General features: G+C 43.9%; 1 protein-coding gene and 1 long non-coding RNA gene across 2 annotated transcripts in view; both read right to left on the bottom strand.

Annotated features, from left to right (window-relative positions):
* LOC120322753 overlaps positions 1-786 on the bottom strand; it is a 39518-nt gene extending 38732 nt beyond the window's left edge. The window contains exon 1 of the long non-coding RNA XR_005562646.1: positions 765-786. This is a non-coding gene — a long non-coding RNA (uncharacterized LOC120322753). The remainder of the gene's footprint in view (positions 1-764) is intronic.
* Positions 787-2985: 2199 nt separating this feature from the next.
* TMEM132C (transmembrane protein 132C) overlaps positions 2986-13500 on the bottom strand; it is a 200658-nt gene continuing 190143 nt past the window's right edge. The window contains exon 9 of the mRNA XM_027733163.2: positions 2986-5502. Coding sequence (XP_027588964.1) covers positions 4303-5502 — 1200 coding nt within the window. The 3' untranslated portion in view covers positions 2986-4302. The remainder of the gene's footprint in view (positions 5503-13500) is intronic.

Raw genomic sequence — 13500 nt, 5'->3', positions numbered from 1 at the left:
GGCCCAGCTGAACATCAGACTGACTGTCTCCAAGATATTCATGGCTGGCTTTGACTGTTGCTTCACACAAAGAGTTTTAATGCCTCCCCAACATACGCATAAAAAGAATGGGTCTGAGTTTGTCCAAAATGAGCAATCAAGAGGGAGACTTATTTGGTAATTTGCATCATTATGTCTGTCTGCTGCTGCATCTTTGCTGACAGCTTGTTTTTAAGCACTGGAATCCAGCTTAGGAGTCTTTCAAAACAAAGCAACCCTCTTGCTGCCATGGCTACTTGTCTGGGGAGCTTGGCAAGGAAAGAAGAAATATATGTGTAAGCATTGGGAGTCACTGTCCTATTTCCAGCCCAGCAAGCCGGGTGTAGCACCATGAATTAACTGCCTCCCTGCTTTCCAAAAGCGAGAGCCTTTTTCAGGTCACCTCTCAAATTTAATCAATGTCAAAGCATTTCTAGAAGCTGAGGGCACATCAGCATGCTCACTGGCTGAAGGAATATGGACTTCCCAGCAGTTAAGCCATATCAGGATCCAGCATCTGATGCAGGAGGTACTGTGTTGATTTTGCACTGTCAGGTGTTCCCATGCACGTGGACCAGCAAACTGCATCTTATTCCCTCAGCAGGGGCTTCCTCTCGCATGATCAACACACAGTTTCTCCTGCTGATTCCCAGACTTGGGACACTTAAACAAACAACAAGATTTTCCCCTTCCCTCCAAAAGGAACCCAGTAATAATAAAAAAACCACAACAAAAGCAGAACTCACTTTTTCACCGTGGTCCATTCTGCACCAGCAGCCAGAGGCCTCACAGCAACAGAAGAACTTCACTTCTCTCACCTTCACCTGCTCTCTCCTTCTGCAACCACCACTCTCCTCTCCCACAGCTGCCCCCTATCACACACAGCAAGGCTTTCACCAATCCTGGGCCGCCTTCTGCCACAACCCAAATGCCCTCCCTTCCCCAGCTGGCTGCTCCAGGTGATTTCAATAATTATCCCCCCTCCAGCAAACAGGTCCAGCTCTGCTCCCGGCCTGGAGAAGGGGAACATGTTCACCCAGCACTGTCTCCTTTGGAGGAAACAGGGCCACTTCAGCCTGCTCACATTTTTATCCTTTACAACTGGGAGTCACCGAGCTTCTCAGATGAAAGGCTCTCCTCTAAGTGCAAATTATTATTAATGAATTTCCATCTTGGCTCCTTGACAGAAAAATGTACCTTGGAGCATGTTATCTTTGCAGCCATGCACCCCTGGCACTCGCAGATTCCCTCTCCTGGCAAGTGAGGCACAGTGACAGGAGGGATGCTCAGGCAGCTCTCTGTGCCCCATCCCAGTGCCTCTGTAACAGCAAAGCTTCAGAAATGTAAATCCTGGCATTTGACCCAATGAGAATTTCTCAAATACACGATATTTCACACCCCGGTGGTTTCCTCCCTGCTGAGATGATCATTTATGGTGGCTCGCTGAGAACTGGGCTTTGACAGAATTTTTTGGTCAGCGGAAGACAAATTGAAAAATTTCAGTCTCTGCCTCTGAAGCACCATGTCCTGCAGCTTCAGAAAAATTAAATGCGAAGGCAGGGCTGAGTTTTTCCCTTTTTTTTACCTCCCTCTGTTGTCTCTTCAGATACAGCCTGTCCTCCTCTGCAAAGACCATGCAGTTTTGACACCGTGCTCCTGTCCAGCCACCAGCACTGGGTTCCTGAGGTCCCATCCCTTGTATGTGCTGTGTACCAGGGCTGAGCGACACACGAACAAGCCTTCCTAAAAATGCACTTGGAACAATCACATTCCATGCTAGCACAGCGTGTTATTTTTGCTGGAATACTGTATTTCTTGCTCCTCTGCTGTCGTATTTTGCAGCTCTGTGCTGTAAATGCCTTTTTCACCTCAGAGCCACCTGTGCTCCCCCAGGAAGATATACGGATCCCTGAGGTGTGGCTGATGCATCGCTGTGCTCAGCCTGTAAAGTAGCTGGGGGTCCTCTGGGACTGAGGGTGCTTTGTACATGTCAGTTGTGATTCACTGAAACCTGCTTCCATCTGAACCCGCCGTATCAATCAGAGAAGCCACGTAATTAATTATGACTGGGCTGCACGGACGCTGCTCACATCGGGAGCCCGAGCGCTGGAGCTGCTCGTGCTGATGGTGGGCACGAGGGTGAACAAGATGAATAGTGACACTGCCCTGAACTGTGCCTGGCTGCTGTCTTCTCCTGCCATCCATCATCATCACCACACGTTGGCTGGGAAGGGGAAGCACTTCACAAAGGAAGGGTCAGGGCGGTGAAAAAACTTTCATACATCTCTATTCTCTCCTCAGAAAGCAGCTTAAACCGTGTTTCTGTCGGGCAGTGGATGCAGTATTTGAACACAGAAATGACAGCAGGAGCCCCCTCCCCTCAGAAAAGAGAGGTTAATTTGTCAAGCCATGTAAAGCATTTTAATTACAATTCGTATAACATGTATAAATAAATATTACATTCTTTCAGTCTACAATGCATACTAGGCATATCTTGTTAAAATGTCCATCTATGTTACTGGGTGGCAGGATTGATTTTGTCCAAGTAAAAAAAACCAAAAAACAAACTACTGAGTTTAGTAATTAAAAAAACCAAAACAACGAAATACATGGTAAAGACAGGACAATGCAAGTGCTTCTGGCTAACAGTCAGGACATAATACTGCTTTCCAAAGGCTGGGTATACCATCTTCCTTTTAGTTAGGAGAGGTTTTGGATGACAGTGGTTTCCTCATTGTATAGATTTTGACCTGTGTCCTCCATTAATGGGAACTGGCACTGAGTCAACACAGTTCTGCCAGTTTACACCACGAATTAAAACTCTATTTTGTATTTGCTTCTGATTTATTACTGGGTCGGTATTTGTTTTTTCAAAACATCAGCTTTACAATCTAGTCTAAAACTTTCAGTCTTAGCCGGTCCAATGGCAAAAAAAAAAATAAAAAATCTATAAAATAGCTCCAGGTATTTCTTGGTCTTGCTGCAGCAATATTCCCCTCCCTCCCCCCCAGCAGTCTGTCCAGAGGCCAGCTCTCCCAGTACAAGGAAATAAAAGTTTGGGGGCAATCAGTGTCTTTCTGTCCATTCTTCTTCTGGCTTTCAGAGCTTGATGAGAGCTGGTGGCATTAGAATAAACAGAAAATTACAGCACAAAATTATGAATTCATGAACTTGGCAAAAAAAAAAAAACCAAACCAAACTAAAATCCAGGCTGTACATATTTGGCCTGTGATGGTCTCAGTTCCAGGTACATTTAAAATGCACCAGTGGGGAGCTCCCATCCTTGGTACTTCTAAAAGCTAAAATAAAACAGCACCTTCTTCCCTTGGTGAAAAGTAGGAACTTTGGTTGTGGAAATTTAAAACGAGCAACTAAAGAAACAATCCAAACCTGAAAGGAAAATGAATACTTCTTCCAAACAGAACATCTTTCTAGCTAAGGGTGAAATGGAGGCTTAGGCTTTCAGAAGAGACACCACATGGAAATTATTAGTCAATACTTATCCCTTGAATTCTTTAAATGACAGGAGACTATTTATAGCTAACTTGGATGTTCTTGGCCCATTGTGAACTTAAAGAATTTTAAATTTTCCTGTTTTCAAGATATTTAAAAGAAAAATACAAGAGGGAAATATATTCTGTTTCAATTTACAAGACAAACGGAAAGGTAAAAATAAAAATACCAGGTAATTTCTTCCTCCTTCATGTGTAACACCAAAGACACATCTTCACTTCAAATGAAGGAATAAAAAGAAATGGCTCGAGTAACAATCTAAAAAGTCTCCTTGTGGGTCATATGCCCATAATTGTGATGTTTTACTGGAAATAGAAAAAGTTATTGTTTGTCTCTTGCTTATTGTTTTCATGCTCTTATATTCTCTCATTTCTTTTTGCAGATATTTTTTTGGTACTTTGAAACAATACTATCACTATTATTTGTATGACCCATAAAATGAATTTTCACAACCTCATCTTGTCCAGTTCATCATATTGGTCACACCATTTCCCTGTTCCTTTCTGCTATTTAGATCCCACTTCCTAAATCCATGAGTAGCAGAATAACCACTAGAAAAAAAAAACAAAACAAAACAAAGTGAAAAAAAAACCCAAACAAAAACAAACCATGGACAGTTTGGCAAATTTCTTTCCCTGATTATAAAAACTGCCTCATCATTTCTCCTGGTGATCCCTTCCCCTCCCCCTCTCCTGTCCCAATATATACTGTAGAACTGAAGGCATCAAGGTGTGGTTAAACCCCCCCCCCAAAAAAAAACCCAGCAAGAAGCTACACTTTGTCTTTGAACTTCTCCATGTAGTTTCGTATCTCTTTGGAGTCCCCCAGGTCCATATCCTGGCACACCCACTTAATGTCATCGTCATTGCTACTCAGGATTGAGTTGACAGTGGGACAGCCGTCGTCGGGCGGGATGGTTGTGAACGTGGTGAATTTTACCCGCTTCCGTTTGGATGTCGGCGAATGTAAACCTTCCGACTTCTGTTCCTTCCCCGGCTTGCCCCCCGAGTCTGCACACCTGTGGACCTGGCCCTGGATGTTCTTCTGAGCACTGCCATTGAGGAGCTGGTTGCTCTCCTCGCTGCCTGAGCCCCGGTCAATAATGGTCGTGTGCTCGTCCTGCTGAGGCGACGCATCTGCCGTGTTCTCCAGCAGTTCTGCCTCGTTCCCCAGCCACACCCAGTCATGGGAATGGGTCATGGTGGTCTGTCCTTCCACCAGGACCTGCTTGTGGCGGTACTTCAGTGCAAATGTTGCACAGTTTATTAGGAAGACTAGAATTGCCAGGCAGAAGACCCCCAGCAGCGCGTACATCCCGATCTCCAGATCACTAAGGCCCCTGGGTGTCTGCACCAGGTCGCTGTCCTCTACACCTGCACTGCCCTTGGGGAGGTCCACTTGAGCAGGGAAGTTGGTGAAGTCTATGGGAATGTTCTGCAGCTGGCTGTCGTCCGAGAGTTTGCCGCCGTCCAGCCTGTTGTTTTTGAGGACCTTGTTTTTCAGGATGGACTTTGCCGTGGTGCTGGCTTTCCTGACGGAGCCCTCCTCCCTCTCCGCCGAGGAGCCGCCGTAGTACCGCCCGTCCTGGCCGTAGCGCTCCTGCTCCGACGCTTTGTGCCGCCGGTCGCTCGCGTGGTTCTCGATCTCGTCGGCGTCGTAATCCCCGCCCGCATCAGAGTCTGCGTCGTTCTGGCCAAACTTCACCTTGATGTTGCCACTCCCCACAGCCAGAACGCTCTTCCTCTTGGACTTCTGGCAGGCTTCGGAGATCATCATGTCCACCTTGATTAACGTGCCCTGGCCTTCACCTTCCGCTGCCACCACCGGCCACCTGAAGGCAGCGCTGTGGTGGGTGGAGACGACGCCTTCATCCAGCGACACGGCAGAGAGGGAGAAGTCCTTGGGGTCATAAATGTCCAGGGGAGTAACAGAGCTGTCACTGAACTGGATCCAGGTGCTCACTACAGCTTCCTGAAAAGAGAAGGGCATGGTTAAAGGCAGGGTCTTAAATAAAACAGCTCAACCCACTGCGGCTCATCAATCTCTCAGCTCGGAATGGCAGCTGGAGGAAATGGAAAACGGTGGCTCTGCACTGCGTTTAAAGCAAACCAACCTTCAGCTGATGGGGCAGAAAATTGGCCACATTTTTTCACTAAAGGTTCCACTGTTATCCTTCCTGCAAATGTTTTGCAAAAGAGCATATATAAAATAATTGATATGAGATGTCCGTGATACCAAAGTGCCCATTAACAAGCTACAGTTTTACATGATTTATAAAGAAAGTAATTCTCATCACACAAAAGCTGGAAGAGGCAAACCAGAAAAATGACTGGAGGCACTTGACAGAACACTCATTTTCTTCATGTTCCCCATGCACAGGTGTAATGGGGAGCTGTCAAGTTAAGCAGGGCACAAATATCTTGGCAGGAATAAGGAGCTACCAGAGTATCTTGGAAATAGTCGGAGCAGAAGATTCACCTGAAAGAAAAAGACTCAGAAAACAAGTGCCATTTTGCTGGTTTTAAGTAAAACATGCTTTATCCTTGAGATAATTAAAAAGTCCACTGCATTTTTGTGTCAGGAAGAGGAAGATGGGAATTCTGGCATGATCTATACAATAAAAATACAAATGGCCTGGATTTAATTGGACTGTCTTTGTTCTCTGCAGGTAGCACTGTTAGAAGTCATCATTAGAAGCAAACACAAAGCCAGAGGTCAGCTCTTTGCCATTTGAAATCCCATCCAGATGATACAGATATTTACTTCTCCACGTCTCAGTAGCTTTCTTTGCAGGAAATTTCTTTAATTTTTTATTTGTTCCATGTCTTGCCTGTTCAGGCAGCAGACAGGCAGGCAGATTCCCCGAGTGCAACTACCCACAAAAGTGAAGTTCTTTTCTTCCCACACTTAAACCACAAACGGCCCTAATAACTTTACACTTGGGTACGTCAGAACAACTGGGCTGAAAATCACCACTGGGGAAAAATATTGCCACCCTCTAAATGTCCAGTCATAATAGAAATTTACAACTTAATATGGATTTCAATTGGCTACAATTGGTTACGCCATGGTTACAAACAAAGGGAATTGCTACCCTTCCAGTTAAATTTAAAGCTTTTCAGTGAAAACAGCAAGGGGCATTTAGCTGTGCAGAAGGTTGGACCATACTGAATATTTGATTTCCAAAGCACTATCAGCAAATTCTCGAGGGGCTGAAAAAAGAAAAATAAGTTGTGGCACAACAGGAAAGAAGGCAAAGTTCTTGGTGATTCAAATGTACTTCAAACAGCTGAAACGGAGTCAGGGTAACCCAGGAACTGGGGAAGCTGAACTGTGTAAGGAAACGAAACCAGCTGATCTTTCATTAGGCAAACAACCCTGAAATGGCTGAACAGACAGAAACACAAAGCTACAGGGCACAGCTCGAATTCATATCACAGAAATCTATAGCAGAGCAAACCCAGTCGTAGGAAAGTAAAGGATTTTTTTTTTTAAGGGGTATGTGTAAAGAGGAAAAGATTCATCTCCTCTGGCAATTCAACACCCTGTTGCCTTCCTTCTCCCTAAAACAAGAGGTCAGCCTCGTGTACCACTGGGGAGGTGTGGAAGATACACTTAATTTTTCATCAACCTAAGGAAGGAAAAAATACCAGCATCATTCCAAGCACATTATCACAACAGGCCTGGCACTGCCTGCCTGTGCTGCTCTCTTTTGGAGAGCAGCATGAGAAAATAAGTGCAACATTTGTCCAGCTAAGGCTGGAAATTATGAGACCTGTGCCTCCTCCCAGCTCTGCTGGGGACATCCATAACTCCACATCTCTGCAAAAGGATTTGCATCACCAAATCCTTGGTGCATTCCCTGGCAGCCAAACCCAGCACACCTGGCACTGCAGGGCCCCAGCTGTGCAAGCAGGTTTCCTTGGTGGTACAACAGCACCTTTGAGGGATCTGGAGGTTCTGTCCAGACACTGGAGAGGAACACACATGACAAGCCATATATTCTTCTTTCCTGTCTTCTTCATCCCTGTTTGTTTTTCTTATCTTGATTCCTTTCAGCTTTATCAACCCTCAGGTACCTTCCATGTGCAGAAGTAGCCAGCATGGAAAAAATCAGCCCAAATGGTCAGAATCTGACAAAGTTGCAAGCAACTTCAAAACAACTTCTATTCTTTATGCTATTTCTCTACTATTCTGCATTCCCAGTTTTATGAAGCAGAGACAGAGAAAAATGAAGTGGCAGTCAGCTGAAATCTGCAGGCACACATGTGATTTACTGTAGATAACAGAGGTGTGCAATGGCTTAGCCATTATTTTCAACCAGCACTGACGCTTTTTATTTCCAAGAGAGCCTTTCTTTAAAAGAAGAACCATTTTTTTCACAACACAACCTTGTCATGCTCATACTACGGACAGCATTAATTAAAAGGGAAAGAAAACCAATGAAAGAAAGAGGGAGAGAATTTAAAATCCTGCCAAAATATACTGTATCAGCCCAAATATTCTACTTGGCAAGAGATCACCTCCTCTCATTCACATTGTTAAAGGAAAGGCAAAGGCAGGGGAAGGAAGTGAATTTCCCAAATGATTATAAATTCTGAAAAGCAAAAAAAAAAAAAAAAAAAAAAAAAAAAAAGAAAAAATAAATGATTTAGTACCACGTCCTTGAAGGAGCCGTTTCTGCAAATCCTGTGTACAGCATCAATAAATCCCCCCCCAGTCTCTGACAAGGTCCTCCAGTTACCATCAGCAGATGAAGACGGATTGGAGCCTTCTTACCTGCAAAGTTGCTGCCCCTAGTCTGATGCCCTCAACACTGAGGTGACAAATGCTTGTGTTCTTTAATTATGAAGCATAAACAAAGAGTTACAGGGATTATCTTGCTCTCTGGTCTTTCTTTCCTCCACTTTTCCAGTCTCGTCTCTTCACATATTCACGCACACACGCACAGACACACACACACACACGTGCTCAGCTGCACTCCCAGAACAAATGGACCACAAAGACACAGCAGTGCCCGTGTTTCCTGGAGAACAGGATGGTCTGTATGGTGACTGTGATGATGTGAAGTGAGTCAGATAATGTACATTAGATCATGTTAGTGACAGCAAAATCCAGTCCAAGGGAGATGAAGAAACTGCTTCCCACAACCACTGTTCATAATCATCAGGCTTTCATTAAACACATAAACCCCTTCCTTTATCAAGACACATTTTGAACTAATATTGAACTCAATTTTGTCTACATTTTTCCTTGTGTCTTTGCTGTTCTCTTCCCCCATTCCAGGTGTAACTTTAGCAAGGTGGCCAGCTCTTGATCTGGTGGCAGTTCCACCACCCTTTCTGGCCTTGAATCACATGGTGGCTCATCAGTCCAAAGATGCCACTTGATAAATCTTCTTGTATAAACTCGCATTTTGCTTTTTGTTCATAGTTTTATCTCCCTTGTTATCCACTTGTAATGTTTAGGTGGGTAAAACAAAGGGGAAAATTACAAGGATAGAAAAGTAACATGGCACTAATGGAAACCAACATTCCCAGAGGAACTCTGTATTTCCTGACCTGAAATGCTCCAAAGCCTGCCATGAGTCACCACAAACACTGTTTTTTGCTGGCTATGTCTGTTCCACCTAGATAAAACAGGGAGGTTCACACACCAAAAGGCAACCTGAATGCAGGGAGCAGAGCTGGTTTGGAAGCTCAGTAGAAAGCCCATCAACCAGAGATCTAATGAGTTCCTCCATGCTGGGACTTGCATGAGTTGCCTCTGGAAATCTGGGAGCCACAGTGATGATTATTTTTCCCTCTAAAGCATCACAGAGCATTTGAAAGTCTGCTTATCTCAGGATGTTCCACTGAGCCCATCTGTAGCATCACTGTCAGTGATTGCAGTGTCCTTCAACACCCCCACACCAGGGCTGTCTCATGCTTCAAGCAAAAAATAGGGGGATAAAGTTTGTAGGACTGGTTCCATTTTAGAGAATCCTGCTGCTTAGAAACACAGATGTGAAGATTGACCAGTATATTTGATTTTATTCCATGCTCAGAATAAAGAGGTCTTTTAATGGTCTTTATTCACTACAGCACGAATAAAAGTATTTGTGGATAAGCCCTCAATTGCTGGGGTCAGCTGCAATGGTCCTGGAGGGAGGCAGGACACCAAAGGAAAGAAATGGATGGCTCTGCAGAAAACAAATACATCCCTCCCTCAAATAAAGGCAAGGGGATACTGTTCTCAGCAGCTCGTACCAGACCAGCTCTGATTGTTCTGTCTGGGGACTGGAATGCTGAAATGGATTTCCCTCGCAGTTTTATCACATGAAATATCAAAGAATTACATGTGCATTTATTTTTAAGCCTGTGGCTTGTGTAGTAAAAATTGGGCTTGATGGTTATGATGTGGAAATGAAAGGCAGCCAAGGCTCAGATCTTAATTCAAACCATGCATTCCCCCACTGTGTATTTCTTTCTCTCCTTTTTGTCCAATCTGCTAATGTGACATTCCTTTCCAGTGGGAATTTGCTTGTATTTGCAAGAGAATTCAGATTCTTATCTAACAATACATCCTTTCTCCCTTTCCCATACTGCTTAATTCCTTTGTCTTTCTTGTGAGCCACTACATTGCTCTGTCAGTTTAAAGAAGACATAAATACAATTTAAGTGTAACTTATACTGCCAGGATGGGGTAATGAATCCACACCATAAAAATACTCCTAAGTCTGTTACTTAACTGTGAGGTGTCAGTGAATTCTCAGAACTGGTTTGCACGAAGGACATAAGCTAAAAGAGACAATCCAAAAAGCAGGGACATGGGAGTAACTCCAGCTTGTCACCCTGACCCAGGTGGTGCTCAGCTCGTGCCCCATCAGAGTGAGGACAGACATCCATATCCTCAGGATTGGATCATGTCACTGATGTCAACAGGCACCACACCTGAAACAGGCCTCTAGAAAGCACTAACATTGTTCTTTTTCCCTAAGAAAATGTCTGCAGTTTGTCAGTAGCACTGGGAGATACATTAATACACATAGTTGATTATTAGAGGGGGTTTTTTATTTCTTCACTGGCCCATTTCAGTTCAGACCCCATCCAACATCCTACAGTGACAAAAAAAAATGGATGTAACTGTGGGTTTCCCTGCAGAGCCAGCTGAGATTTGAGAGTTCTTGAAGCTCACTTAAATCAGAAAACACTTAAACACTGTAGGTTTTCTTTTATTTACATTTTGGAGAAGCCTTTATGGTGACAGTGCTGATTTTAACAACCATCAGCAAGCCAAATGGAACAGCTTTCCTACCTGAGCAGATGGCCACTAAAAATAGATTACTCACAGCTACAGTTTCCAAATATTTAGAAGATATTTCATCTTTGATATTTAAAAGTTGGTCAACCTGTGTCTATTTTTAGGCACCTAAATCAGTGATCCACTTCTCAGTGGTGATGAGCTCCCCACTGATTAAAAAAAAAAGTATGGGCTCAGAATCTTTCAAGGTCACCTTGTCACAGCAGGTAATTAGTTGCCCAGCTATAGATAAAGATATCTAATTTAAGGCATCCAAGATAAAAAAAAAATGAGCTTATCTTCTTTAGATTTCTGAGTATTTGGAGAAACTGCCAACTTTTCAGGACTCGTGTTTTGGCTGCTTTGTGCTACTTATGCAGAACATGTTGTGGTCATTATAATCAAGGAACTAATCTAGTCATTATAGTCACTGAAAGAAAGCCACGGCAAAAACTCTGAATTCACTCCTAGGATATTGAAAGATCTGTACCAGCACAATGTGTGTGATATTTTATGCCTGGCACTGCACTCCACAGATGCACTGCTGACTGTGCTGGGGACAATACTGAGCCTGCCACAGCTCCAGTTCCCCAAGGGCATTTGCTAGGCTGTGTTGGAGCTTGGCTGCTGGGGGTTCTAAAGTGGAGCTAAAGGAAAACACTTGACTAAGAACACATTGACTGTTTTTTCCATATGACAACGCTGAGACACACACAATCATTCCTGAGAAAAATAAAACCTTCAGCTCTCTCAACTGTTATTTTTTCAGTTGCATCAGTAAGGTTTGCATGAGTTATCTGGGCCTTTTTATAAACTTGTTTGAGAGGAAAAGACACACAACCAATGAAGTCCTCACAACATTCAAGTATAGGCTTAGTTCTGGGCTGTCTCGTTGGAAAAAACCCTTTCAAAAGGGCTTGATTTTCACAAAATACTCAGCATTTGCCTTCAGAATTCCAGCTCCAAAAGGATCTCAGCTGACACACTCCAAATCATGAGTCACTTCTTGCAAAATTTAGCCACAAGCATTCCTACATTTGCATTAATTTTTCTAAGGGAAAGTGACTTAAATGTTATATCCTTCATTCAAACTGCAAACGAAAGGAAAAGATGTCTGTGACTCCTATGCTATTTCCTTTAACACAGTGTGAAATCTATTCCTGTCTTATTTTTTGGGTGATGCAGATGCAAATTCTTTTTAACAGCCCTTCCTTGGGCAAGCCCTGTCTATAGGCTGAGTAAGGTTTAGGCTTGAGAACAAATGAGTGGCTTACAATAGGTAGAAAGTGAATTGTGCAGTGTGTGGAATCACTTCAGGCCTCCAGGACAAAGGTACAAAGTGCCCCAGAAACCAGGGACTGTGCTCAGGACCCTCAGTGACCCAGCACGACCAGGGTCAGGACTTCAGCTGGAACTAACCCTCACATATTCCCAAAGTGAGGAGTGATGCTCCCAGCAAAGCCTTTCACAGGGAAAGAGGCAGGACACTTCTCTCTCCCTGGGTGAGGAGGAGGTGGTGGGAAGGCAGGCAGAGGCAATGGGGGTGGGCAGGCTCCAGATTGGAGGGGCTGGGAGGAGAGGCAGAGCCTGAAGTGGGAATCCACAAGAACATCCTGCTCTGGGTGTGCAGGAAGCTGTGACAGAAGGCACCGAGCACAGAAGGAGCGGGAAAACCTGACTAATTTGGGACCACTATAACAACCAGATTTCCTTGAGCATTCCAGATCCTGGTGCAGAGAAGGATTTCCACTGCCTTCTAATAGAGTCTAGGTTTTGGGCTTTTTTTCCAGATGGAGTCTGGAGAAGAAACAAGAGATTTTTGACTTCTATAACTGAGAAAAAGGTGCTTGACTGGCTCTGGCCTCCTGTTTTAGAGTTGGTATCTTCACCACAGTGTGAACAGCAGGCCCAGGACGAGGTCAGCAGGACAGCAGCACTGCCCAGCAGCCCTGTCCAGCTCTGAGGATTGCTCAGAAGCAGAGCCTGGCATGCCCAGTCACTTTTGTATCAGAAATGTGCCGCTCTGAGGATCCTGAAATGGTCTTGCAGAGGAACATCAGCTTAAACAAAATATTTCACTAAAAATGTTTCATAACACAGATGCCAAAAAAAATAATTTCAAAGCAAACCATGTTTACACATTTTTACTCTTCTGAATCCTTCATAACTTGCCAATTGAAGTGATACATAATGACATGTCACATCATCCTACCAGGCCATGAACAACAGGAGAAGTCATGATGTGCACTACTGAAATGCCCCAGCTCAATATGCCATAACCTGATGTTCATAAATACCTTTACATACTCAGGACAGATCATCTGAGAAGCTGATAAAACATCTGGGCAGCCTTTCCAGATTCACAAGCTCTTTTATCTGCAATCAAAGCCATGATTCTTCCAATGCTGCTGCAGGACTAATGGTGCTGTGTCCTACAGAACAGGATTGGGTTAGGAAGGCTTCAGTTTTTGTTTTTACAGTCTTTGTCTGAAGACAATGTGTGAGATGTGGTTTTCTAAGCCCTGAAAAAGGGTATAAATGGGTTAATTACATCAGATTCTTATGTTTACAGGATGCAGTAAATGGAACAGATGGGCAACGTGTCCTTCTAGTTTGGACATTTTCCTGTCACTAAGTTATAAAACAAACTAAATTATTTTTATGTTGCAGAAAATTAGGTAGCAATTA

The sequence above is a fragment of the Pipra filicauda genome, unplaced genomic scaffold (genome assembly GCF_003945595.2).
Source record: "Pipra filicauda isolate LSUMZ 115617 unplaced genomic scaffold, ASM394559v2 scaffold14_size4853619_pilon, whole genome shotgun sequence".
Taxonomy (NCBI): Eukaryota; Metazoa; Chordata; class Aves; order Passeriformes; family Pipridae; genus Pipra; species Pipra filicauda.
Note: the sequence above shows the minus strand (reverse complement) of the source record. Positions and strands in the feature narration are given on the sequence as shown.